This window comes from Saccopteryx bilineata, chromosome 2, assembly GCF_036850765.1.
Source record: "Saccopteryx bilineata isolate mSacBil1 chromosome 2, mSacBil1_pri_phased_curated, whole genome shotgun sequence".
Lineage (NCBI taxonomy): Eukaryota > Metazoa > Chordata > Mammalia > Chiroptera > Emballonuridae > Saccopteryx > Saccopteryx bilineata.
The window spans coordinates 392,733,167-392,760,681 of NC_089491.1; the positions used below are offsets into that span (position 1 = coordinate 392,733,167).

General features: G+C 55.3%; 2 protein-coding genes across 4 annotated transcripts in view; one reads left to right on the plus strand and one right to left on the minus strand.

Moving 5' to 3' along the window:
* The window catches only part of SLC47A2 (solute carrier family 47 member 2), a 30,454-nt gene extending 21,921 nt beyond the window's left edge, over nt 1–8,533 (plus strand). For both annotated transcript variants that reach the window (XM_066264379.1, XM_066264378.1), the window contains 4 exons: nt 3,506–3,638; nt 3,718–3,812; nt 5,165–5,249; nt 6,859–8,533. In XM_066264379.1, the coding sequence (XP_066120476.1) occupies nt 3,506–3,638; nt 3,718–3,812; nt 5,165–5,249; nt 6,859–7,079 (534 nt within the window). In that variant the 3' untranslated portion in view covers nt 7,080–8,533. The remainder of the gene's footprint in view (nt 1–3,505; nt 3,639–3,717; nt 3,813–5,164; nt 5,250–6,858) is intronic.
* Nucleotides 7,725–27,515, minus strand: part of ALDH3A2 (aldehyde dehydrogenase 3 family member A2) — a 39,978-nt gene continuing 20,187 nt past the window's right edge. Inside the window, exons 7-12 of one of the 2 annotated variants that reach the window (XM_066264380.1) lie at nt 18,933–19,074; nt 17,211–17,377; nt 14,710–14,809; nt 12,798–13,033; nt 12,003–12,106; nt 7,725–9,461 (exon numbers count right to left, since the gene is read on the minus strand). In XM_066264380.1, the coding sequence (XP_066120477.1) occupies nt 12,041–12,106; nt 12,798–13,033; nt 14,710–14,809; nt 17,211–17,377; nt 18,933–19,074 (711 nt within the window). In that variant the 3' untranslated portion in view covers nt 7,725–9,461; nt 12,003–12,040. The remainder of the gene's footprint in view (nt 9,462–12,002; nt 12,107–12,797; nt 13,034–14,709; nt 14,810–17,210; nt 17,378–18,932; nt 19,075–27,515) is intronic. The other variant, XM_066264381.1, reaches the window with a different exon arrangement.

The following is a 27,515-nucleotide window of genomic DNA, read 5'->3' on the forward strand; positions in this document are numbered from 1 at the left end:
GTGCTGGGGATGGCTCCTTGGCCTCTGCCCCAGGCGCTAGAGTGGCTCTGGTCGTGGCAGAGTGATGCTCCGGAGGAGCAAAGCATCGCCCCCTGGTGGGCAGAGCGTTGCCCCTGGTGGGCAGAGCGTCGCCCCCTGGTGGGCGTGCCGGGTGGATCCCGGTCGGGCGCATGCGGGAGTCTGTCTGACTGTCTCTCCCCGTTTCCAGCTTCAGAAAAAAAAAAAAAAAAAAAAAATCAGCTGGCCATAAATGTACTGGTTTACTTCTAGCCTCACACCTCTGTTGCATTGATGTATATGCCTAGTCTATGCCAATGACAGCACTATACTTTTTTGCTTTTTGGAAAGAGAAAAAAAGCATCAGCTCATTGCCCAGCAACCTGGTGATCCTGGGATCAAACCAGTAACCTTGGCACTCCTTAAGGATGATCTATTCACTGTGCCACCCTCCAGGGCGCGCGCTCTCTCTCTCTCTCTCTCTCTCTATATATATATATATATATATATATATAATTTATTATTTTTTGGAGAGGGGGAGAAGCGGGAAACATCTGCCTGTAGTAGTTGCTTCCTGTGTACGCCTTGACCGACAAGACCAGGGATTCAAACCGGCAACCTTAGCATTCCAGGTCGACGCTTAATCCACTGCGCCACCCCAGGTCAGGCCCGCCACTGTCTTAATTACGGTAGCTTTAGTGTGTATTGAAATCAATTAGAATGGATCTTACAACTTCGTTCTCTCTTTTTTAATTGATTTGGCTCTTCTAGATCTTTTGCATTTCCAGATGTCGTTTAGAATAAGCTTTTAATTTCCACTAAAAAGCCTACTGGGCTTTTGAAAGGAATTATGTTGAATCTATTGAGCAAACTTTGGGAAATGCAGCCATCTTAATAGTCCACAGACATGGACTGTCTACCCAACTATTTAGATCTTCTTTAATTTAGCAATATTTTTGGTAGCCTATCTGTCCATGGACAAATCTTGCCCTATTTTTGTCACGTTTATCCCAATATTTTGTTCTTCTTGATGCTATTGTAAATAAAAATTTTTTAAATTTTGTTTTTAGGTTGTCCATTCGTTTTATAGAAATATAACTGATCTTTGTTTTATGATCTCTTCTCCTGCAACCTGGTTAAACTCATTGTAGTCGTTTTTGTGTGTTTGTGGATTCCTTAGGATTTTCTACACACAGGATCGTGTCACCTGTGGATAAAGGGTTTCACTTTCCCTTTTCATCTGGCTAGGACGTCCAGTGCAATAACGAACAGAAGTGGCAACGTGTTTCGTCTCTGCCTTGTGCCCAATGTTAGGGAGAAAAGTGTCACCTTTCAGCGCTAAATATGCTATCTGGAGGGTTTTAAACACCCTCATCGGGTCAAGAAAGAGCCTCACTTCTCCTAGCAGGCTGACACATTTTCTCATGGATTTGAAGAATGCTTTTTCTACATCTATTGGGATAATCATATGTTTTTTTGTCCTTTATTAATATGGTATAATGACATTAACTGATTTTCAGATGTTATACTTTGCATTCAACTAAATTATCGAATCCTTTGGCAGGAAGTTGCTCACAGTATTCCCCCTACTCCTTGTTTTTTATTTTTTTGACAGAGTCAGACAGAGGGACAGATAGGGACAGAGAGACAGGAAGGGAGAGAGATGAGAAGCATCAATTCTTCGTTGCGGCACCTTAGAGGTTCACTGATTGCTTTCTCATATGTGCCTTGACTGACGGGGGTAGGGGGTGGGGGAGGCTACGGCAGGGCGAGTGACCCCTTGCTCAAGCCGGCGACCTCGGGCTTCAAGCCGCATACCTTTGGGCTCAAGCCAGTGGCCTTGGGTTTTTTGTCTGTTTTTTTTTTGGCCTTGGGGTTTTGAACCTGGGTCCTCTGCATCCCAGTCCAATGCTCTATCCACTGAGCCACTGCCTGGTCAGTAGTAATGCCCCTTCTTCCATTATTGATTTTGATCATTTGTGTTTTCCCTTTCCTGTTTTCTTGGTCTTACTGACCGATGTGAAATCATTGGTGTTTGTCAGTTTTGTGGATCTTATCAAAGAACTAGAATATTTGGTTTCAATGATTTTGTTTTTCTCATCTGCATCAATGATTTCCATTCAATTATTCCCATCTTTCGGCTTGATCGAGGTCTAGTTTTCTCCTCTTTTCTGGTTCCTTAGGGTAGAGAATATGAGGCTATTGATTCGAGACCCTTCTTCTTTTCTGATCTAGGCACCTGAAACTGTATGTTCCCCCCCAGTGATGACTGCTTCAGCTGTATCTAATAAACCTCAGTATGTCATGTTTCTTTTCACTTATTTACTTTTAAGATATTTTACAATTTCTCTTGTGAGTTCTTTGACCCATGAGTTCAGAAATGTGTCGTTTAATTTCCAAGCATTCTGGTTCCCAGATTTCTTTCTGGTAGGCATCTTTAACTGTTGTGGTCAGGGAACGTCTTTTCTTTGAGTTCAGTAGTTTTAACTGTATTGAGGACTGTTGTGTGGCCTAGCACAGGTCCACCCTGGGGAATGCTGTGTGTGGCCTTACCCCAAGCACTGTGGCCTTGTTTGGTAACTTCATTTGACTCCACGACCTGCAGCTGCTCTCTCTGTTTTGTGTTTTTTCTTGCTTACTTTTAAGCTTAGCTCCCTAGGAGCCACTCCTATGCCTGCACGGCTCAGTGTCCAGCCAATGCTGACTGGAGGCTGTGTCCAGACACCCCTGAGCACTGGTGAGGTTTCCACTTTCTGCGGAGGGATCAAACGTGGGCTGGGGGCACATTCCACGTGAAGGCCGTTTTCAAGTGTGCCCAGCGTTTACTTCCTGCTGGGGTGCTCCGTGCCTCTGCCGCCTCGAGCCTCTGCCGCCTGGGCACTGGCTCCGTGCCTCTGCCGCCTGGGCACAGGCTCCACGGCCCGGGACGTGCAGGTGGCTCGGGTCTGCTCCGGTCTGAGCTGCAACCACGCTCAGCCTCCAGCCCACTTGGGGTCTGGGGAGACCCTGCTGACCTCTCCCCCACTCCCTGGGCTGTTTCACCTCACGGAGCTCTCTGGCGCGTCCTGGTCAGGTCCAGCCGTCCACCACTTTTCCTGGACAGACCCCCAGCTGCAGGCTGCTGGCCCTTCCTGTAGAACTGCCACTGGATTGTCCTTGTGAGCTTCCATATGCTCCAGGGCCCTCCACCCTGGCACTGCTGACAGAGGGCAGAACAATTTTTCGGGTAGGACAGCTGCCCTGGGCATTGCAGAATGACCAGCAGCATCCTGGCTTCAACCCACAGGATGCCAGGAACACCTCCTAGCTCTTACCACCACAGCCTCTGCCAGCTACTTCCTGGAGGGCAGCGCTGCCCCTGGGGCTCAGTGTCCTCACGGAGGGGGGAAGCACCGCCCTCCTGGGGCAAGGGCTCAGTGCGGCTGCGCTGTGAACTGTTCAGAGAGGTGCCTGCTGCATGAGCCCGCACTGGCCTCATCGGTGCCAACCCCCTTCCCCTTTCCCCCAGTGCGTCTACGGTGGTGTCCTCAGAGGCGCCGGCAGGCAAGCCATTGGAGCTGCTGTCAACGCAGTCGCGTATTACGTCATCGGCCTCCCGCTGGGCATCGTTCTGATCTTCGTGTTCGGAATGGGAATCACAGGTACGGGCTGTGAGGACACGGCGGGAGGGGCCTGGGTGGCCGCTGTGCTCTCCGACTGTCTGTCGCTGGTCCCCTGCAGGCCTCTGGCTGGGCATGCTGGCCTGTGTCCTGCTGGCAGCCGCCGCCTTTGTCGCCTCCACTGCCCGGATGAACTGGAAGCTGGCCGCGGAGGAGGTGAGTCAGCAGCCCCTGGCCGTGGGACACCTTCGCCCGGCCAGCCAGGGGAAGGGAGTGCTTCCCAGAAGTGCCCCGAGCACGTCAGGCCTGGGCAGCGGTGACCTGTGATTGTAACTGCGTCCCAGGATGAGCAGCACGCGCTCCAATCATAGACACGCACTCATCAGACACAGCCCTTGGCCGGCCAGCTGATTGGCCCAGCTGCTGCAGGCCCAGCTGATTGGCCCAGCTGCTGCAGGCCCAGCGAGAGCACGGGGCTCAAACCAGTCTGGGCCCGCATGCGCCCCCGAGTGCACGTGGCCTTGGCCCAGGGGCAGAGGACTCTGTCCAGCGTCCCCTCGGAAAGGGCAGTGTCTGCTTCTGACACAAGAGGCACAGCTCAGTCCGGGGCAGAGCACAGAGGGGCTGTGTTCCCCCAGCGCCCGATCCCTAGCAGGGCACGGTCTTGCCCTCCCGTGGGGAGAGGCCCTCATGGCACCAAGGCCACGGTAAACACGATTTCAAACAGCACTGCTTTCATTCCCTTCCCCGCAAAGGCGAGGACATCAGCCTGCATGGCTTCAGGTCTCCAGGTTCTCCAGGCTGGCCATGAGGCGGCCCGTGGCATCCCAGCCTCCGGTCAGGGGCCTTCTGACGTGTCACCTGAGACCGCCTGCAGGCAGGCAGGCAGGGGACAAAGAGGAGGACTGCTCCAGGTGGGCAGCTGCCAGGATTGACAAGCCAGACATCGCGGCCTGTCTGCGGGGGCAGCGAGACAAGAGGCTGTCCGCACCGGCCACCAGGGTCCTAAACGTCTGCACAGAGGCCTTCCCTGGGGTCGGCCAGCCCCCGTGCACCAGCCACCAGGACCCTAAACGTCTGCACAGAGGCCTTCCCTGGGGTCGGCCAGCCCCCGTGCACCGGCCACCAGGGTCGTAAACGTCTGCACAGAGGCCTTCCCTGGGGTCAGCCAGCCCCAGTGCACCGGCCACCAGGGTCCTAAACGGCCACCAGGGTCCTAAACGTCTGCACAGAGGCCTTCCCTGGGGTCAACCAGCCCCAGTGCACCGGCCACCAGGGTCCTAAACGTCTGCACAGAGGCCTTCCCTGGGGTCGTCCAGCCCCCGTGCAGGGGTCTCCCCACCACAGGCTCTCAGGGCAGCGTCCCCGCCGCTTCTAGATCAGAGGTGGGCAGAGCACAGTCCCAGCACAGAGGAGAGCGTGCGGAGCCTCCGAGTCTGGGGCCAGGTCTTCTTGGGTCAAACGGCAGCCGTGTCTTGTCGACCCCCCCCCCCCAGGCCTGTGGTGCGCGAGGCGGGGGTGCTGGGGGGCTGCATTTCAGGCCCACCCAGTCGTGCTCTCCCCTTCAGGCTCAGAAGTTCGCGGGGCTGCCGCAGCAGGGCGCGGCGGACGTGGCCCCCAGCCCCGGGCCTGAGAAGGCTGCTGCATCTTCAGGTAATGCTGTCAGGGTGCTTTGTGGGGTCCACACAAAATGGCCAGTGTCATATGCTCCTGGCTGTCCTGTGAGTCTCTTGGGAACCAAACACGCCCCATCCTCTCAACATGAAAAAGAGGCAGGAGGCCCTGGCTGGTTGGCTCAGTGGTAGAGCGTCGGCCTGGTGTGCGGGGGACCCGGGTTGATTCCTGGCCAGGGCACACAGGAGAGGCGCCCATCTGCTTCTCCACCCCACCCCCCTCCTTCCTCTCAGTCTCTCTCTTCCCCTCCTGCAGCCAAGGCTCCATTGGAGCAAAGATGGCCCAGGCGCTGGGGATGGCTCCTTGGCCTCTGCCTCAGGCGCTAGAGTGGCTCTGGTGGAGGCAGAGCGACGCCCAGGATGGGCAGAGCATCACCCCCTGGTGGGCAGAGCATCGCCCCTGGTGGGCGTGCGGGGTGGATCCCGGTCGGGCGCATGCGGGAGTCTGTCTGACTGTCTCTCCCTGTTTCCAGCTTCAGAAAAATACAAAAAAAAAAACACAAAAAAACAAACAAAAAACCCCAGGAAGGCATCACTGACACACTCCGCCATCCTCAGCCTTGTGAGGCGGCAGCCACAGCCCCATTCCCAGAGGAGGAGGAGGCCAGGCCGAGGGCTCAGGTCCCTTCCCCGCTGTCCTGTGACTTGCAAAGGCAAGAGACAGAAGTCCAGGCACGGACCTGTCCGCCTACAGCGTGTTCTAACCGCGTAGCGCCAGCTCAGGGCAGGAGGCCACATCCTGGCCTACCGCTGTTGGTCAGGGCCGGTCAGCCCGGCTCGACTCACTGGAGTTGGGGGGCACTTCTCCTGTCCACCTCTCTGCACCCACACCAGACAGACACCTCTGGGGGACAATGTCTCCGCGATGAAATGGTGGCCCCAGCTCAAGGCACAGGTGCTCTCCCACCCCAGGCTTGTGCCCAGTGCCAGGCGGGCAATCTGTGGCCCAAAGCCCTGTTGTCTTGGTGACCCCATCACCCCCGGGGATCCTCCGTCGGTTTAGCCAGCTGACCAAAACCCTGGGAGCTCAAACTGTCCCATGGCTACAGCGTGACCAACAGAAATCACACGTGGCAGTGACACTCGAGGTGCCGGCTGTGGGCTGAGGAAGGCTCCGGCAGGGGCACGCCCCCTCGGGCAGGAGCACGCCCCTCGGGCAGGAGCACGCCCCTCAGGCAGGAGCACGCCCCCTCGGGCAGGAACACGCCCCTCAGGCAGGAGCACGCCCCCTCGGGCGGGAGCACGCCCCCTCGGGCAGGAACACGCCCCCTGGGGCAGGAACACGCCCCCTCGGGCAGGAGCACGCCCCCTCGGGCAGGAGCACGCCCCCTCGGGCAGGGGCACGCCCCCTCTGCTCTCAGGGACGCTGATGGAGCCCCCCCCCCCCCCCCCCCCCCCGTGGTCCCCTCCACCTGCTGCACCAGGGAACGCAGGCACTTCCCACCGCACAGGAGTCCCCTCCCGGGAGGGGCAGAGGTCAGCTAGCCAGTTCCGCAGAGCAGACACCGCCTGCCCGGCAGCTGGCTGACCCCGGCCTCCCAGACGTCCCCCGCCCCGGGAGCGCTGACCTTGCTCGTTTGTCTCCGCAGTGGCTACGGGCAGCTCCCCGGGCGTCACCCTGACACTGTATTCGAGGCCCGACTGCCACCTGGGCCTCTTCAGGACTCCGGAAGCAGCCCACGCCCTTGCAGCTCCTTCCAGCAGACTGTCCGGGAGGCAGCTGGCCGTCCGCCGAGGGGCTGCGCTGGGCGCGGCGTCGGCCACCCTCGCCGCAGGGCTTGTCATCAGGACCCTGACCTCTCGCCACTAGCAGAGCAGCTTGGGGACAGAGAGGAAGCGGAGGCAGCTGCCTCCTCCACATGCCCATACCCATAGGTCCACCCTGCAGCACCAACAGCACCCGCTGCAGGGGACGCTCGGCCCCCTCCTCAAAGGACCGTCAGCCACACCTCCCAGGACAGAGAAGGGTCTGCATTGCACAGACTTAACAATTCTGTCGTGGGCAAAACAGCACTCTCTCCTCTGACCTGCAGAGCTCTTTAGAGGACCAGCTGACAGGTGGAGAGAGGATCACCACTGTTATTCAAATTGGAAACTTCAAATCAAAAACCATTACATTAAAGGTAGTATCCCCAGCCCCCCGTCTCCATCTGTTCTGCCTCTGTAGCTCTGGAAAAGGGGCCACTGGGCCGGACCCCGTTTCCTGCCCCCACAGCTCCTGTGAGACCCCCCCCCCAACTAGGGAAGGCTGTTTACAGACCCCTCTGCCCCTCTCCTCCAACCCTATCCCTGCTGGCATCTCCTCTGTCACTAGCCTTGAAAAACACCTGTTACTAAGTAAGGATACTGCCACAAACAAGAGCAGCACACAGTCTGCCTAGAAACCGAAACAAGTAACAGAGAGAAATGCTCAGAAAGTCTTCTTAGCTGAGAATTTAAAATGAGAAAGCGTGACTTAGTTGACAAGTACCACCTTTAATAAAGATCAAGTATGGATTTACAGTGGGACAAAACTTACGATCAGAGAATTATCTCCAAAAAGCATCTGAGGACCCACACTAAGAATGTTACTGAAATCATGTGTTTTATCAAATATAAGGGATTTATTTTGAAGCGGAGCATACAAGGCAACAAGCCAGTAATTTAGTTTCACTAGTAATGATAACATACAATATACATACTAAATGAAGATGCCATGTTGAAATTCTGTCTAGGACTTTTTTAGGATTGATTATTCGGACAGGTGGAGACACTGTTTTAAGCAGCTTTCCCCTGAAACTAGTCTAAGTGATGAATTCTTGACACTTCATCCCGATGAAGACGTAACAACACACTTCCAACGGCCTCCACGGAACAAATCCACTCCACAGCGCTGACTGCACTCTAGCCAGTTACCTTCCCTCCCTGAGTGGGCGGAGTCTGTTTCCGAGTGGGGGTGGAGGAGGGCACAGAGCCCGCCTGCAGGGAGGCTGTGTGCTGCCGGCCTCTTCTCTGGCACTTTCTCACTGGCTGAAGGGCCTCAGGTCTTGACCGTGTTCAGCTCTTCTTTCAATGGCCGCCACCCTCTTCAGAGTGGCCAACCGCCAAATCTGACACGGCCCTCCTGCGGACGTCCCCGAATGACCCACCAGCAGCCCTCCTACTACCCGGAGGATCTCGGGCTCCCGAGTCCTGAACACCCACAGTGGAGTCTTGTCCACAACAGACAGGACATGGTTTCCCTATGTTGAGTTCTGGGGGCTGAATTTATTCTAAAAGGGGTCTCCCTGGAAGTTTAAAAAGTGAAACTTACTTGTTCTAGTGCTATAGAAATAGTTAAAGATCTGTCCTTGGGAGAGCCACCAAGTTGCAACACTAGGGTCCTAACAGAGGATAAATATTGTTCTAAGTACAGTACTTTTATTACTATGTTTAAAAGTGTCAGCTGGGTTTTATAAGATGCAGAATTCTACAACTCCTACATCATAAAAATGACAGATGACACTTGAAGGAAATTGGCAATGGATTTACCAGGTGCTTTGGTGTGATTTGGTCACAGTAAATCTTGTGGACAGGAACAAGAGGTTGCCACAAGCCAAACACAAGGCACGGTGGTGAGTGGGTGGGAAGAGGAGGAAAAGCACGGGTCACCAGAGGGCACATTAGACAGGAAAGCCAATTCCTGGTGGCCAGGTCCCCAAGTCACAAGGGATGAGGAACAGCCATTGCCCCACCCCAACCCCCCAATTCAGGTGCTGGAAGATCTACCCCCTTTCTCCGGACTGCTGGTCACACGGGGCAGGGCTGAGCTCTGCCGAGTTTCCAGAGGGGCGGCGGCCACAGCGGGCACGGGGTGGGTATCCTGTGTTCCCCGAACTGGGGACAGTCACTGAGCCGGTTCTGAGACGCCTTCCATCTCCCAGGGGTCCAGGGTTAGTCTGAGACATCCTCCTTCCCTAGCCCAAAGCCAAGGTCTGGGTGAGGCAGCCCAGGGTGGGTTCTCCGAGTCTCCTCACTGGGGGAACGATGGGAATGTGGCTGAAGCAGCAAGTTTTATTGAAGGAGCTTGGCAACTACTTTTAGGGTTGATTCCATTTTCTTACCATTTTTGGTTGGACGTTAAAATGATCAGTTTATGAACTATTAAACAGAGAAATAATTCAGTAGAGGCAATTAGGAGGCTGAACAGGATCATTCTTCAGTAATACCAAGTCTGGAGAGAGAGAGAGACCCCCGGTTACCCGGCTGGAGGGGAAGCCCTCGCAGCCAGCTCCGGCCACGAGCTGGGCACGGGGCTCTGAATGCGTCCTACCGTGAAGGCCCTGCATCCCTCAGAAGCGGACGTGTGGTCTGGACCGAGGATGAAAGATCATGCTCTCCTCCACAACAACAGCAGCCAGACAGGTGGTAACAAAGGCAGGACTCTGACCGCCACCAAGGGGACATCAGACCCGAGACAGGGGCTGCAGTCGCTCGCTCACTGCCCTCGCGCTGGGAACAGGCGGCTGAAGTCTCCACGACACTGACCCTGCTCCACCGTGCCAGCAGCACGAAGACTCCACCGCAGCACTGACTCCCTCCCTGCCTCCCGAGGTATGCCGCCAGGTAACGTTCCATGTACATGTAGTATTTCACGTTCAAAGGCCGAATGACATTTATCAATTTTAGCCCTGGCCGGTGGCATCGGCCCAACATATGGAAGTCCCGGGTTTGATCCCCGGTCAGGGCACACAGGAGAAGCAACCATCTCCTTCTCTCCCCCTCCAATTTTAGAAAAGCAATTTTAAACCAATGTTTGCAATTTTATAATAAAGATTCCTCAAGTAAATGACCAATATAGGCTCAGTCATTTATTTAAGATAAAAGGTGGTATCATTTTTTTTTTTTTTGTATTTTTCTGAAGCTGGAAACGGGGAGAGACAGTCAGACAGACTCCCGCATGCGCCCAACCGGGATCCACCCGGCACGCCCACCAGGAGGCCACGCTCTGCCCACCAGGGGGCGATGCTCTGCCCCTCCGGGGCGTTGCTCTGTTGTGACCAGAGCCACTCTAGCGCCTGGGACAGAGGCCAAGGAGCCATCCCCAGCGCCGGAGCCATTTTTGCTCCAATGGAGCCTTGGCTGCAGGAGGGGAAGAGAGAGACAGAGAGGAAGGAGAGGGGGAGGGGTGGAGAAGCAGATGGGCGCTTCTCCTATGTGCCCTGGCCGGGAATCGAACCCGGGACCTCTGCACGCCAGGCCGATGCTCTACCACTGAGCCAACCAGCCAAGGCCTCATTTTTTTTAATGGATAAAAACTCAGAGACAGCCTGACCAGGCGGTGGCGCAGTGGATAGAGCATCGGACTGCAATGCAGAGGACCCAGGTTCGAGACCCCGAGGTTGCCAGCTAGAGCACGGGCTCATCTGGTTTGAGCAAATCTCACCAGCTTGGACCCAAGGTCACTGGCTCAAGCAAGGGGTTACTCAGTCTGCTGAAGGCCCGTGGTCAAGGCACATATGAGAAAGCAATCAATGAACAACTAAGGTGTTGCAATGCGCAATGAAAAACTAATGATTGATGCTTCTCATCTCTCTGTTCCTGTCTGTTTGTCCCTGTCTATCCCTCTCTCTGACTGTCTCTGTAAAAAAAACAACAAAAAAACAACAACAACAAACAAACTCAGAGAGAAGAAGAGCAGAGAAGCAACCAGGAGGAAAGAAACACCAGATCGTCAGCTCGTCTCACTCTGAATTCAACCCAGTCTGAACAACTGGCACAGCCCCTCACGGTGGTGAGGATGGAGGTGGAGCGGAGGGCGGCCTGGACATTGGTGTCCACCCCTCACTCTGCACTGAGCAGTTTAAACCAGGCCTCTGGGGCGGCTCAGAGAAGGCCTTGCCCAAAGTCATCGCTGAGCTGACCTCAAAGCCAGGAATCAAAACCGCACTTTCTTGTTCCCAGCTAAACTGTTTCACACACTGCTGCTGCTGGTCTGCCAAACCCTCCGGGCGCTCTGTGCAGAGGCCGGCCTGTTCCCGCCCGTCTGGCTCGGGGCAGCGCGCCTTTGGGAGCTTTCCTGGGCACGCACCTGGGAGGGTGCAGTCAGCTCCGACCAAATTCTCCAGGAGACGAAGAAATCCCGTCCCGACCAAGAAGGTGCGTCTCTGGTTGGGGGACTGGTGTCTCGGGAACAGGGCGAGCTAGGCAGGCAGGGACAGGAGACTCAAACGCCCCGGGGACCTCAGGAGGGTGCAGAAGAAGAACAGAGCCCCTAAACCACACGCACTAAGTTTGCTACGTGAATTCTCAAGTCACTTTTTTTTTATTTTAAACCAAAAACAAAATACTGACTTAAAGAGATTTTTAGGAGACTCTCGTATTAGGACACAAAGAGCTCAGTGTCCAAACGGTGACTACCGGTCTGGACAGGCCGGTGGGAGGAGGCCGCACGTGGCGGGAGGAGGCCGCACGTGACCGTCCTCTCCGTGAGAACGCCCTGTGCTTCTTCCAGGCCTGGTCCTGCGGTCGCCTCTCCGGTTTCCAAGCCTCCGGCAACCTGGCCTCACCCTTTCAAAACTGCGAAAAAGTCAAGTTCTCTAACAAGTTCTCTAACACAGATACCCTGGGCCAAAGGCCAAACTCTCTGCAGACAAATAATTGAGACATTGGTTTTTCAACAAGCACCAGCCTCCAGCTGTGGAAAAACAAATACCTGGATGAGAACGCACCCAGACGCTGCCCGCGTTGCACAAATGAGAAGGGGAGCTCCTACCTCACGCTTATCAGAGCGGGCTGGGCTCGGGGCGCTCCTCACCGCCGCTCAGGGACGGCCAGGAAGGCCAGCCAGGGCCTCCTGCTCAGCATGGCTCGGTGTTTCTGAGGAAACCCAAACGAGGTCAGATGCAGCGGTCTCCAGCTCCCCCGATGCAGTGAGCCCCCAGGATGAGCCAACCCCCTCTCACACTGAAGGTGAACGAAACACAGGCGTAAACAGCCATGGCCATTCCGTGCTGACCCCTGCCTCTCTCAAGCCTGTTCTGTTCTTCAGACGTCACTACCCTCCCTGCGTCCCTGCAGACGGCCGCCGGCTGACAGCTCCACGGGCGCACACATGGCCCTCAGCAAACCCGCACCGTAACACCGAGCCCCAGAGCTGAGCTCCTGATTGCCCTCCGCACCGGGCTGCCGCGCACCGCACGCTGCACACCTCGACGGCCGGCACCGGGCCCGCGCCTGCACCCGCACCACATGCTTCCAGCCAAAGCGAGAACAGAGCCGACACCAAGGCACCGGAGCCCAAGGACCCGAGGGTCACACAGCTCAGAAGTCCGCAGGCGGGTCCCACGGCCCCTCTCAGACTAGAGGTCAGCACATTGTCCCCAAGACCCTCGGGCTCCGTGGCGGAGGTCTCCACGGCACACCCTCGGCCGGGCCTTTGCAGGACAGAGGCCGCCAGGCTCCAGAGGAGCCGGCCGGCAGGCGACAGGTTGCGGCCCTATCTCTACACGAGAGACAGAGCGCACGGAAGCCCAGCCCGGAGGAGGGCGGGCGGCCGCTCGGGCCTTACCTTGGCGAGCACGGCGGCCACGAGGCCCAGCATGGCGAGGAATAGCAGACCAAGCTTGCCTCTGTTGAACCGTGTCAGGAAGAAGAATTTTGACCACTCCACCTTGGACTGGCTGTTGGGAGGATATCTGAGCTTGTTAGCACTTTCTCCCTTGAAACTTTTTAACAAACAGGGACGCTGGTGAGAGAAGGTATTGAAGCTGTGTTCTCCGTGATAAGCTCCCATCCCACTGAAACCTGGAACACAGGAAACAGAGAGAACAGCTCCACTGTAGGTGACACCAGCGACTTCCCTCTCCCTCCGTCTTCACACCGACACGGGACCCACAGTTCTCCCGGCTGCCGTGGGCACCTCCAGTTCACGTCTCGGCCAGCACAGGGGGCTCCTTCCAGGGAACCCTCTCCAGCATTCCCCAGCAAGGTAAGCCTCCCCGTAAAACAGGATGCGCTCCAACAGCGGGGGCGAGGTCTGCCGCTCTCTGCCGAGTGGCCCTCACTGACGCTAGGGACAGCACCGTGCATGCTCTGATGTCCCCGTCACCACACCGCGCAGGTTAACCAGCATCACGGCCCCCCATCCCAGGGAGGGGAAGGAGCTCCGTGGGGTCGAGCCCCCTGCCCCAGGGGAAAGGGCAAAGCTGGAACGTGCACCTAGCCCGTGGCACTCCTCCCGTCCCACGTGGCTCTGTGTGTCCCCAGCCCCACACCCCCACCTGCCCCCTCCACGCTCCTAGAAGGGACACCGGCCAGGACGGCAGGTGACACACTGCCCGAGAACAGGCAAGCGCAGACTGCTGGGCAGACGTGTGTGAATGGCACAGTGGCATAAGGCACGGGGGGAGGGCCAGGAAACAGTTCACTGCGGCAGCTGCTGGTCCGCCCGTGAGATGACAGTGGAGGATGGGGGGGGGGATCCGGCAATTTGTACCAAAACACCAGAGGTTACCTTTAAATAATGAGTTATGAGTCATCTCAAGTTTTTTTTTCTTTGTGTTCTTCTATCTTTTCCAAATTTTCTTAATATGCCTAAATTAGTCCTTTTGCACGGGGGGGGGGGGTTGTTTCGTTACAAAGAGGGGCTGGTCAATGATGCAGAGTGATGCCTCGTTGAAGACGACAGGGACTGACCCCAAGTCACTCGACTGGCACCTCGCCGGCACCCGTGACCGACAGTGGAGCCACGAGGGTCCCTGCCGCGTCGGCTCGCGGGAGCCAAGGTCCCACCGGCACCGAAGACGGACAGGACAGTCTGGCCCAGCCCTTCCGGGATCTGGGCAGTGACGGGACAGGGACTGCAGCCCTCCTCCTACCCTGCCTCTCATTCTCTACCTCTCCCACACCAAACACATCCAGTCCACCAGCACACTGTGTCTGACCCCCCAAAACACCCACTCCCTCTCTACTAGCTCCCTGACATCACCCTCGTCTGAGCCACCAGCACCGGTCAGGAACCTGAAACAACCCCCCAGCCCCACCCACCCACCGCTCACACGTGTCTGTCACCGTGCTGGCCCCTGGCGGTGTGCTCTCGTCCTAGAGAGGGACCTGTGGCAGTGACAGTGACAGAGAGCAGGCCAGGGCCTCCTGGGACAAGCCTGCCTTAAACAGGGACAGGTGGTTAACAGAGGGGCCTTATTAATTAGACCTGTTGGCTCCCCTAAACCCCCTAAATGTGGGAGGACAATAAGTAAAGCGATGGAAGAACAGTATCATCACAGAGGACAGTGAGCGCTCCTCAGGACGGAGGCGGTGAGCCCGCAGCGGGGGGCCCGGCGGGGTGGCAGGAAGGGGACTTCCCACCAGGTGTCGGGGGAGGTCTCTTTCAGGACAGGACCCTCAGGCAGGGGGCTGCAGCTGCAGCTGCTGTGCGTGGAACACTCTGGCACGGTGCTGTGAGCAGCACGAGGACTCACCCACTCCTCCGAAGGGCAGAGAGGCGAGCATGAAGTGCATGATGACGTCATTGACGGTGACGCCCCCGCTGGACGTGCTGTCGATCAGCCGCTGGACAAGCTGAGGGACGGAACGAAGGCTCTGGGTCAGCAGCGCCCACAGCGGGCGCTGTGCTCTGATGTGCGCTCTGCCTTCATGCGGGTTGGCATGACGACGAGTTTGGGGGCACCGTGCCAAACACACGGACCACCTAAAGGGTCCCCAGAGCTTCACCAGCACCGACCTCCCTTCTGCCTGTCCTGTCTACAGCACTGGGCGTCTCCTGCTCTTCCCAAGTCAAGGAACAGCTCAAGGAGCGGCAGATCCCGGGACAGGACAGACAGCAGATGTGGTCACCAGCTAACCTCTCAGACGCACATCTTGTAACTGGAGGGAGGCAGCCCCTGTCAGTCCTGTTCGGGCTGGGCCACCCCAAAGGGCAGCAAAAAGCCTTTTTATTTTTTTTTGTATTTTTCTGAAGTTGGAAACGGGGAGGCAGTCAGACAGACTCCTGCATGCGCCCGACCGGGATCTACCTGGCACGCCCACCAGGGGGCGATGCTCTGTCCCTCTGGGGCGTCACTCTGTTGCATCCAGAACCACTCTAGCACCTGAGGCAGAGGCCAAGGAGCCATCCTCAGCGCCCGGGTCAACTTTGCTCCCATGGAGCCTTGGCTGTGGGAGGGGAAGAGAGAGACAGAGAGGAAGGGGGGGGGGAGGAGTGGAGAAGCAGATGGGCGCTTCTCCTGTGTGCCCTGGCCGGGAATTGAACCTGGGACTTCCACATGCAGAAAGACTTTTTAAAATAATGGACAGTTCAGACTATACTCTAGTTTTTACTATTTCCACTTTAAGTTACAGCATATGCACTATGGGTATCATTTGGTTTCCCTGAAATGCAAGATTTAACATCCAGTTTTTGAAGAAATAAGCAGCTGTCCTCAGAACCAGCCTGACCTGTGGTGGCGCAGTGGATAAAGCGTCGACCTGAAAATGCTGGGGTCGCCGGTTTGAAACCCTGGGCTTGCCTGGTCAAGGCACATATGGGAGCTGATGCTTCCAGCTCCTCCCCCCTGTCTCTCTCTCCTCTCTCTCTCCCCCTCCCTCTCTTCTCTCTAAAATGAATAAAATAAATAAATAAATAAATAAATAAAGAACCAAATAGGGAAAATGACACTTGAGTAGTCAATGTCATTTCACCTGGTGACAACAAACCCTTGAGAGTTCCTCACAGGAAACGTCGCAGGGACCGTGGTTCCCACAGGTCACCCAGCTGCTGGGAGGCTCCCCACCACGTGCACCCCGGCTGGCAGACCTGAGGCTTCAGGTCCCGTCCACGTTACCCATAGTCACTGACAATGTCAGACCACCACTCATCCAAAGTCTGTTTTCTTTTTTAAGTGAGAGGACAGGAGATAGTGAGACAGACTCCTGCATGTGCCTGACAGGGAGCCACCTGGTAACCCCGTCTGGGGCTGATGCTCGAATCAACCAAGCTATTCTCAGTGCTCAGCTATCCTCAGTGCCCAGGCCGACACTGGAACCAATGAAGCCACTGGCTGCAGGAGGGGAAGAGGGAGGAGAGAGGGAGGGGGAGAGAGGGGGAGAGGAAAGGGGAGGGAAGCAGATGGTCGCTTCTCATGTCTGTCCTGACGGGGAACAGAACCTGGGCCATCTGCGCACTGGGCTGATGCTCTATCCACCCAGCCAGACAGCCAGGCCACAGCCCACACACCTGGTCTCACTGAGTGTGTCTGCAGACACCTGGGTCTCAGCGGCACCACAGGCCCCTGAAGCAGCCACAGCACAACCTGCACGTTGCATCAGCGCTCTCCACAGCGCCACTGGGCACTCCTCAAACCCTGGCCGCCCCATCTCCCCCTCTCAGTCTTTGCTCTTCTTCAGAGGGCTCCTGAGCCTACCTGCCCACCAGGAGGCCAGTGTCCCTTAGTGGTCAATCCCTCTGTGATGCGAGTAAATAAGCGAGGCAGAAAAGTGGCCGGGCTCTTCCTGCTGGCACCACGTGGTGTGACATGCCCCCCAGCTCAGCACGGCTCTACCATCCTAACAGCAAAGTAACCCGACGGAAGCCACCACAGCCACTCCCGTCACGGTGCCAGAGGTTTCCGTGCCGCTCAGCCCCCACCTGAGCGGCTGTGAATGCCCCCGGCACAGGAGGAAGGCTCTTACACAGAAATGCTCGGTGGACGAATGTCAGAGAAGCTTCTAATGCTGGGACACGGGAGTCTCCCAATTATCCCGGAGGTATCTGAGCCAAGATACTTGTGACACTCACCACCACAGACACAGCTCTATCCTCAAGGAATATGGGAAAGGTCACCGCAAGAGCCCCAAGGCCTCATTACCCAGTCCCCGGTTGGTGGACTTCTAGTATTACACAAGTAACTGCCATGTGCTTCGCTGCAACGAGGGACCTGGCCTGTGACAGGCCTACAAGAGCCTGCGGTTCTGTGACGCTTACCTTCTTGTTACGAGAAAATACATATAAAGCCAAGGGCTTCTCGCGGTCATTGATGAACTTGATGGCCTCCTCAGCGTTCTTTACAGGCACGATCGGAAGAATTGGCCCAAAAATCTCCTCCTGCATCACCTTGGTTTCGGGGTCGACGTCAGTGAGGACGGTGGGGGCTGAAACGGAACCGAGCGAAGTGGACGGACACGCGACAGGAAATCGCAAGTGCCAACCCCGCACCTCCGTTTCCTCAGCGGGCCACCACCACCCTTCCCCCTTTCCAGCCACGGATCAGCGTTAAAGAACACATTCCGAGTATGTGGAAGAACTGTGCAAGTTCAGGGTCTCCAGGCACGTGGGTCAGAGGATTCTCAGACAAACCAAGACAGGGAGAGAGACCTGCACACATCTATCCACCATTAACCCCTCCATGGCCTCGCTCATGTCCATCTTCCCAACAGGGGGGCATGTTGACACTTTCCTGGGGGCACAGACAGCCCCTCTGTGGATCAAACGAACACTCCCATTCCATAACAGAGTAAGAAAACCTATCTGAATGGTCAAGGCTCCCTAACCCTGGTTAACGGCTCCACCAACTGTGGGGAAGGGCGCACGACAGGAAGGCAGCCTGGGCCCCGGCAGAGCCTGGCAGAGCCTGGCAGAGCCTGGCAGAGCCTGGCCGAGCGTCCCAGCACCCGCGCCCGTCGGTCACTGGGCAGATACTCAGAGGGACCCGTCAGCAAGCTGGGCCATCAACTAAAACGGAAGACACCTGACAATAACACGTCTGCTCCTCCCCTTTCCTCCAGGGTCCTAGGAGCTGCTTCTGGTAACGTGGTGGACACACTCTGGGGGCGTATACGCTGTCACCCCCAACCCACTGCCCACTACTGCCCCGGGGCGGGTCAGAACTGATTTTTGGCTTGGGGTGTCCACCCTCCTCTGCACAGTCAAGTGCTCAGATAATGTGACCCTGACTCCAGGTCACGGGGCAAGTTCCTAACGAGTCCAAACGAATCAGGATGGACCTCTCCTCCTGCCACTGATGAGCCCGAAGTGGACAAAGCCAACATGCTGAGGGCGGGAGGGCAGGTCTGGAACAGAGGGATTACTGAACCACCGAGCCAGCAGCAGGAAGAGTTTGGGGGCTGCTCCCTATGCAAGGAGGGGACGTTTTTCCTTAGTGAGTCTAAGCTGTAAAGCTAGGTTTTTGTAATGCACAGCAGCCTAGCTGGTAAGAAGACAAGCAAAGCTCGGTGGGGCAGTTTTCACCAAATAACTAATTCTTCTGTTACTTTATTAAAACAGAACAAAGACGTAGGCACGGCAAAGAATAAAAAAACACAAAAAGAAAGTAAATATGTAACGTTAAGCATGATCAATCAAAAAAATTATTTCTGCCACAGTCCTGCGGCAGCTAGTTGTAGAATTGTGGCTGTTTCCCGCCGTGTTTCCAGCCATCAACTGCAAATAATTTCATAAAGTTCTATTCTGCTTCTCGGCGTAGTAGGGAAGAAGAAAATTAGATAAAAATATATGTAAAGAAAAACAAAAAACAGAAACAGTGTGACACACGGTCTTATTAAAAGCATGTGTGCATATGTGATCACCTTCAAACAGTTTATTTACAACAAAGACTGTATTTGATAGTTGATATTTAGTGTTGGTAACTAGGGTCAATTAACAACTGTCCAACCGCCCCTCCCGGTGAGAACAGGTGAACCCCATTACCGATGTAGCGGGTGGCCTCGTCTGCCTCCCCACCAAGCGCGATCTTCTGTCCCTGGAGCAAACTGAGCACCCTCTTAAAATGACGTGCGGTGATGATCCTTTCGTAATCGGGAGATTCTTTCACATTGTCTCCATAAAATTCCTACGAAAAACAGCAGTGCTTAAGCATCACAAACAGACCTGTATCTCAGCTCCGTCAGTAAGGACGACATCCACGCCCGCTCGGTCCTCTCACAGCGCCGACTGCCCACCCACGAGGGTTCAGCTCCTGGTTTCTCCGACTTAGGAAGGAACCACAGCGAGACGCAGTCAGTAGAAGCCGTGCTTCGAAGTCTGATCATTTCTGATCTCCGCTGGTGACACGTGGCGCGATGCGGCCTCATGCCAGGCCACGGCAGCGCCCGTAAGTGTGATAATGGGGTTTATCAGGCGGTGATCCCACTGTAAGCGAGCAGAACCTATAACAGCAGTGGACTCAAGACTCCTGGCCTGTCAAGGACAATAACCAAGGCGCACACACGTCTTGACCATCTCCCGCGGTCCCAGGGGTTCACGTGGGTCTCCTGCAGCCTACCCAGGGGCCCTCCCGGGGTGGGCGCAAGAGCAGCTGTAGGAGGAGGACTTCTTTAATTTCAGGGTCATATCTGTCCCCCTATCAGCGGAGGCTGTGCTTCTGCAGAGCTGTGTAGCTGCGGCAGTGACCCTACGGCCTGCAACGCCTAATGTTGACTATCAAGGCCTTCACAGAAAGTCTGCTGAGCTACCTACATTTCCTTGTCTCCTCTCTCTCTGGGCTGCTTATTTCTACCAGCCTGTTCACCCAACAGAGAAACCACTCAGAAGATCAATCCTGTGCTGGTCAATTAGACAAGGTTCAAAGACCTTCCAAGGCCCTCTCATCAGCACTGACGATGTCAAACAGAAACACAAAACTCCTGAACTGGCACCACACCTCAAAGCCTTGCCAAAGAGCTCAACTTACTTTCAAACCAAAGCGAGCACGGTCCACCGCACTGTCCACAAACAGCCCGTCTGCTGGCAGGGACCATGCCAGCAGCTCGCTGACCTGCATGTCCCCGGGTCCCAGCTCCAGCACCATCAACCACTTTTTTTTTTTTTTTGTATTTTTCTGAAGTTGGAAATGGGGAGACAGTCAGACAGACTTCCACATGCGCCCGACCAGGATCCACCCGGTATGCCCACCAGGGGGCGATGCTCTGCCCCTCTGGGGCATCGCTCTGCCGCAATCAGAGCCATTCTAGTGCCGGAGGCAGAGGCCACAGAGCCATCCTCAGTGCCCGGGCCAACTTTGCTCCAATGGAGCCTCGGCTGCAGGAGGGGAAGAGAGAGACAGAGAGGAAGGAGAGGGGGAGAGGTGGAGAAGCAGATGGGTGCTTCTCCTGTGTGCCCTGGTCGGGAATCGAACCCAGGACTTCCGCACGCCAGGCCGACGCTCTACCACTGAGCCAACCGGCCAGGGCTGACCACGGCTTTCAATGCGGGCTGCACCTTGCAATCACCTGGAGACCCCAGACCACCTGCACCACCGTCCGCAGGGTGAGGACGTTTCTTACACGGCTCCCTAGTGGCCTCAGTTGAAAACACTGTGTTGACAGTATGAACACCTCAGGGAGAAAGGCTGGACGGGCCCTTAGTGCTCTGAGACCGAGTTCACCATCCTCAGTGGAGTGCATCCTCTCCGATGCTCAAGTCCACTGCTCACAGAAATGAGGGGTCAGGGAACGTGCGACACCCCAGCCCTCTTAGCCTTTGTACAGTGCGTTTCCACCAAAGAAATGACACTGGTTTTGCATCTCATTTGCATCTCATTTGCATCTCATTTGCACAGTCGAACTTTCTTTACTTGTCGTTTCCTTTTCTGATGTTCTTGTTTAATGAAAATAAAAAAATCAAAATTTTTTTATTGCTTCATATTCACGTTGAAATATGCCCTCACTTCGTGAGCAGTGTGCACGTGCCCAGCCTCGCAGGGTCCTGACCCCCTCCTGGCTGCCCCACACTCTGGTCTGGCCAGCTCTCCTCTCGTAGGCTCCTCGCCCGCTCCACCTGCAGTCCCAGCACTTCTGCCCAAGACCCCTGGCACCCCAGGCCCAGAGGGACCCTGCCCGGAGCTCTGGACCTCCCGAAAACCCCTAATTCAGTTTGTTCTCTGACCATAAACGTTCCTCTTTGCTGTTCTGGACCTCTCCGCGCTCAGTAAACACGGTCACGTGAATAGTCGTTGTTCCAATAATTTCTTCCACCCAGGGGGCTTAAACTTAATGACCCCCCCAACCCTCCCAACCCCCCCCCCCGTGAACTCAGTCCCCCTGGTTCATCTCATCCCTTTCTTCAATCTCGATCATGTACTTCTTCAAGGCTTAGCTCAGGACACCGCCATACAGCCTTCCTTGATTCTCAGGAGAGATCTGCACTTGCAACACCCCGGGCGACCGATAACCCTGTCAAGAACAGACTGTATAGACACCTGATTAAGTCACTCACTCCTCCAAACTACTGGCTTTCCTGAACACTCGACATACACACAAACTGATAACCTTCATTAGCAGTGACCAATTTGCCAAAGCACCTTTGATTACATTTCAAAGGACTGGCAACATTCTCTCAAAACCACAAAACATAGTTAACTGCTTTATTTAAAGCAGTGCCTTTCTGCCCGTGTGCTGCAAGGATGTTTAAAACATGCAGCACCTGACTACTCAGAGGCACTGACTCTCCTCCCTTAGACTGTCACATGCAGCACCTGACTACTCAGAGGCACTGACTCTCCTCCCTTAGACTGTCACATGCAGCACCTGACTACTCAGAGGCACTGACTCTCCTCCCTTAGACTGTCACATGCAGCACCTGACTGCTCAGAGGCACTGACTCTCCTCCCTTAGACTGTCACATGCAGCACCTGACTGCTCAGAGGCACTGACTCTCCTCCCTTAGACTGTCACATGCAGCACCTGACTACTCAGAGGCACTGACTCTCCTCCCTTAGACTGTCACATGCAGCACCTGACTACTCAGAGGCACTGACTCTCCTCCCTTAGACTGTCACATGCAGCACCTGACTACTCAGAGGCACTGACTCTCCTCCCTTAGACTGTCACATGCAGCACCTGACTGCTCAGAGGCACTGACTCTCCTCCCTTAGACTGTCACATGCAGCACCTGACTACTCAGAGGCACTGACTCTCCTCCCTTAGACTGTCACATGCAGCACCTGACTGCTCAGAGGCACTGACTCTCCTCCCTTAGACTGTCACATGCAGCACCTGACTGCTCAGAGGCACTGACTCTCCTCCCTTAGACTGTCACATGCAGCACCTGACTGCTCAGAGGCACTGACTCTCCTCCCTTAGACTGTCACATGCAGCACCTGACTGCTCAGAGGCACTGACTCTCCTCCCTTAGACTGTCACATGCAGCACCTGACTGCTCAGAGGCACTGACTCTCCTCCCTTAGACTGTCACATGCAGCACCTGACTACTCAGAGGCACTGACTCTCCTCCCTTAGACTGTCACCTACTCAGAGGTACTGACTCTCCTCCCTTAGACTGTCACATGCAGCACCTGACTACTCAGAGGTACTGACTCTCCTCCCTTAGACTGTCACATGCAGCACCTGACTACTCAGAGGCACTGACTCTCCTCCCTTAGACTGTCACCTACTCAGAGGCACTGACTCTCCTCCCTTAGACTGTCACATGCAGCACCTGACTACTCAGAGGCACTGACTCTCCTCCCTTAGACTGTCACATGCAGCACCTGACTGCTCAGAGGTACTGACTCTCCTCCCTTAGACTGTCACCTACTCAGAGGCACTGACTCTCTTCCCTTAGACTGTCACATGCAGCACCTGACTGCTCAGAGGCACTGACTCTCCTCCCTTAGACTGTCACATGCAGCACCTGACTGCTCAGAGGCACTGACTCTCCTCCCTTAGACTGTCACATGCAGCACCTGACTACTCAGAGGTACTGACTCTCCTCCCTTAGACTGTCACATGCAGCACCTGACTGCTCAGAGGCACTGACTCTCCTCCCTTAGACTGTCACATGCAGCACCTGACTGCTCAGAGGCACTGACTCTCCTCCCTTAGACTGTCACATGCAGCACCTGACTACTCAGAGGCACTGACTCTCCTCCCTTAGACTGTCACATGCAGCACCTGACTGCTCAGAGGCACTGACTCTCCTCCCTTAGACTGTCACATGCAGCACCTGACTACTCAGAGGCACTGACTCTCCTCCCTTAGACTGTCACATGCAGCACCTGACTACTCAGAGGCACTGACTCTCCTCCCTTAGACTGTCACCTACTCAGAGGTACTGACTCTCCTCCCTTAGACTGTCACATGCAGCACCTGACTACTCAGAGGCACTGACTCTCCTCCCTTAGACTGTCACATGCAGCACCTGACTGCTCAGAGGCACTGACTCTCCTCCCTTAGACTGTCACATGCAGCACCTGACTACTCAGAGGCACTGACTCTCTTCCCTTAGACTGTCACATGCAGCACCTGACTGCTCAGAGGCACTGACTCTCCTCCCTTAGACTGTCACATGCAGCACCTGACTGCTCAGAGGCACTGACTCTCCTCCCTTAGACTGTCACATGCAGCACCTGACTACTCAGAGGCACTGACTCTCCTCCCTTAGACTGTCACATGCAGCACCTGACTGCTCAGAGGCACTGACTCTCCTCCCTTAGACTGTCACATGCAGCACCTGACTACTCAGAGGCACTGACTCTCCTCCCTTAGACTGTCACATGCAGCACCTGACTGCTCAGAGGCACTGACTCTCCTCCCTTAGACTGTCACATGCAGCACCTGACTGCTCAGAGGCACTGACTCTCCTCCCTTAGACTGTCACCTACTCAGAGGTACTGACTCTCCTCCCTTAGACTGTCACATGCAGCACCTGACTACTCAGAGGCACTGACTCTCCTCCCTTAGACTGTCACCTACTCAGAGGTACTGACTCTCCTCCCTTAGACTGTCACATGCAGCACCTGACTACTCAGAGGCACTGACTCTCTTCCCTTAGACTGTCACATGCAGCACCTGACTGCTCAGAGGCACTGACTCTCCTCCCTTAGACTGTCACATGCAGCACCTGACTACTCAGAGGCACTGACTCTCCTCCCTTAGACTGTCACATGCAGCACCTGACTACTCAGAGGCACTGACTCTCCTCCCTTAGACTGTCACATGCAGCACCTGACTGCTCAGAGGCACTGACTCTCCTCCCTTAGACTGTCACCTACTCAGAGGTACTGACTCTCCTCCCTTAGACTGTCACATGCAGCACCTGACTACTCAGAGGCACTGACTCTCCTCCCTTAGACTGTCACCTACTCAGAGGTACTGACTCTCCTCCCTTAGACTGTCACATGCAGCACCTGACTACTCAGAGGCACTGACTCTCCTCCCTTAGACTGTCACCTACTCAGAGGCACTGACTCTCCTCCCTTAGACTGTCACATGCAGCACCTGACTACTCAGAGGCACTGACTCTCCTCCCTTAGACTGTCACATGCAGCACCTGACTGCTCAGAGGCACTGACTCTCCTCCCTTAGACTGTCACATGCAGCACCTGACTGCTCAGAGGCACTGACTCTCCTCCCTTAGACTGTCACATGCAGCACCTGACTACTCAGAGGCACTGACTCTCCTCCCTTAGACTGTCACATGCAGCACCTGACTACTCAGAGGCACTGACTCTCCTCCCTTAGACTGTCACCTACTCAGAGGTACTGACTCTCCTCCCTTAGACTGTCACATGCAGCACCTGACTACTCAGAGGTACTGACTCTCCTCCCTTAGACTGTCACATGCAGCACCTGACTACTCAGAGGCACTGACTCTCTTCCCTTAGACTGTCACCTACTCAGAGGCACTGACTCTCCTCCCTTAGACTGTCACATGCAGCACCTGACTACTCAGAGGCACTGACTCTCCTCCCTTAGACTGTCACATGCAGCACCTGACTGCTCAGAGGCACTGACTCTCCTCCCTTAGACTGTCACATGCAGCACCTGACTACTCAGAGGCACTGACTCTCTTCCCTTAGACTGTCACCTACTCAGAGGTACTGACTCTCCTCCCTTAGACTGTCACATGCAGCACCTGACTACTCAGAGGCACTGACTCTCCTCCCTTAGACTGTCACCTACTCAGAGGTACTGACTCTCCTCCCTTAGACTGTCACATGCAGCACCTGACTACTCAGAGGCACTGACTCTCCTCCCTTAGACTGTTACATGCAGCACCTGACTACTCAGAGGCACTGACTCTCCTCCCTTAGACTGTCACATGCAGCACCTGACTGCTCAGAGGCACTGACTCTCCTCCCTTAGACTGTCACATGCAGCACCTGACTACTCAGAGGCACTGACTCTCCTCCCTTAGACTGTTACATGCAGCACCTGACTACTCAGAGGCACTGACTCTCCTCCCTTAGACTGTCACATGCAGCACCTGACTACTCAGAGGCAGTGACTCTCCTCCCTTAGACTGTCACCTACTCAGAGGCACTGACTCTCCTCCCTTAGACTGTCACATGCAGCACCTGACTACTCAGAGGCACTGACTCTCCTCCCTTAGACTGTCACATGCAGCACCTGACTACTCAGAGGCACTGACTCTCCTCCCTTAGACTGTTACATGCAGCACCTGACTGCTCAGAGGCACTGACTCTCCTCCCTTAGACTGTCACATGCAGCACCTGACTACTCAGAGGCACTGACTCTCTTCCCTTAGACTGTCACATGCAGCACCTGACTACTCAGAGGTACTGACTCTCCTCCCTTAGACTGTCACATGCAGCACCTGACTACTCAGAGGTACTGACTCTCCTCCCTTAGACTGTCACATGCAGCACCTGACTGCTCAGAGGCACTGACTCTCCTCCCTTAGACTGTCACCTACTCAGAGGCACTGACTCTCCTCCCTTAGACTGTCACATGCAGCACCTGACTACTCAGAGGCACTGACTCTCCTCCCTTAGACTGTCACCTACTCAGAGGCACTGACTCTCCTCCCTTAGACTGTCACATGCAGCACCTGACTACTCAGAGGCACTGACTCTCCTCCCTTAGACTGTCACCTACTCAGAGGTACTGACTCTCCTCCCTTAGACTGTCACATGCAGCACCTGACTACTCAGAGGTACTGACTCTCCTCCCTTAGACTGTCACATGCAGCACCTGACTACTCAGAGGCACTGACTCTCCTCCCTTAGACTGTCACATGCAGCACCTGACTACTCAGAGGCACTGACTCTCCTCCCTTAGACTGTCACATGCAGCACCTGACTACTCAGAGGCACTGACTCTCCTCCCTTAGACTGTCACATGCAGCACCTGACTACTCAGAGGCACTGACTCTCCTCCCTTAGACTGTCACATGCAGCACCTGACTACTCAGAGGCACTGACTCTCTTCCCTTAGACTGTCACATGCAGCACCTGACTGCTCAGAGGCACTGACTCTCCTCCCTTAGACTGTCACATGCAGCACCTGACTACTCAGAGGCACTGACTCTCCTCCCTTAGACTGTCACCTACTCAGAGGTACTGACTCTCCTCCCTTAGACTGTCACATGCAGCACCTGACTACTCAGAGGCACTGACTCTCCTCCCTTAGACTGTCACCTACTCAGAGGTACTGACTCTCCTCCCTTAGACTGTCACATGCAGCACCTGACTACTCAGAGGCACTGACTCTCCTCCCTTAGACTGTCACCTACTCAGAGGCACTGACTCTCCTCCCTTAGACTGTCACATGCAGCACCTGACTACTCAGAGGCACTGACTCTCCTCCCTTAGACTGTCACCTACTCAGAGGTACTGACTCTCCTCCCTTAGACTGTCACATGCAGCACCTGACTACTCAGAGGTACTGACTCTCCTCCCTTAGACTGTCACATGCAGCACCTGACTACTCAGAGGCACTGACTCTCCTCCCTTAGACTGTCACATGCAGCACCTGACTACTCAGAGGTACTGACTCTCCTCCCTTAGACTGTCACATGCAGCACCTGACTACTCAGAGGCACTGACTCTCCTCCCTTAGACTGTCACATGCAGCACCTGACTACTCAGAGGCACTGACTCTCCTCCCTTAGACTGTCACATGCAGCACCTGACTACTCAGAGGCACTGACTCTCCTCCCTTAGACTGTCACATGCAGCACCTGACTACTCAGAGGCACTGACTCTCCTCCCTTAGACTGTCACATGCAGCACCTGACTGCTCAGAGGCACTGACTCTCCTCCCTTAGACTGTCACATGCAGCACCTGACTACTCAGAGGCACTGACTCTCCTCCCTTAGACTGTCACCTACTCAGAGGTACTGACTCTCCTCCCTTAGACTGTCACATGCAGCACCTGACTACTCAGAGGCACTGACTCTCCTCCCTTAGACTGTCACATGCAGCACCTGACTGCTCAGAGGCACTGACTCTCCTCCCTTAGACTGTCACATACTCAGAGGCACTGACTCTCCTCCCTTAGACTGTCACCTACTCAGAGGCACTGACTCTCCTCCCTTAGACTGTCACATGC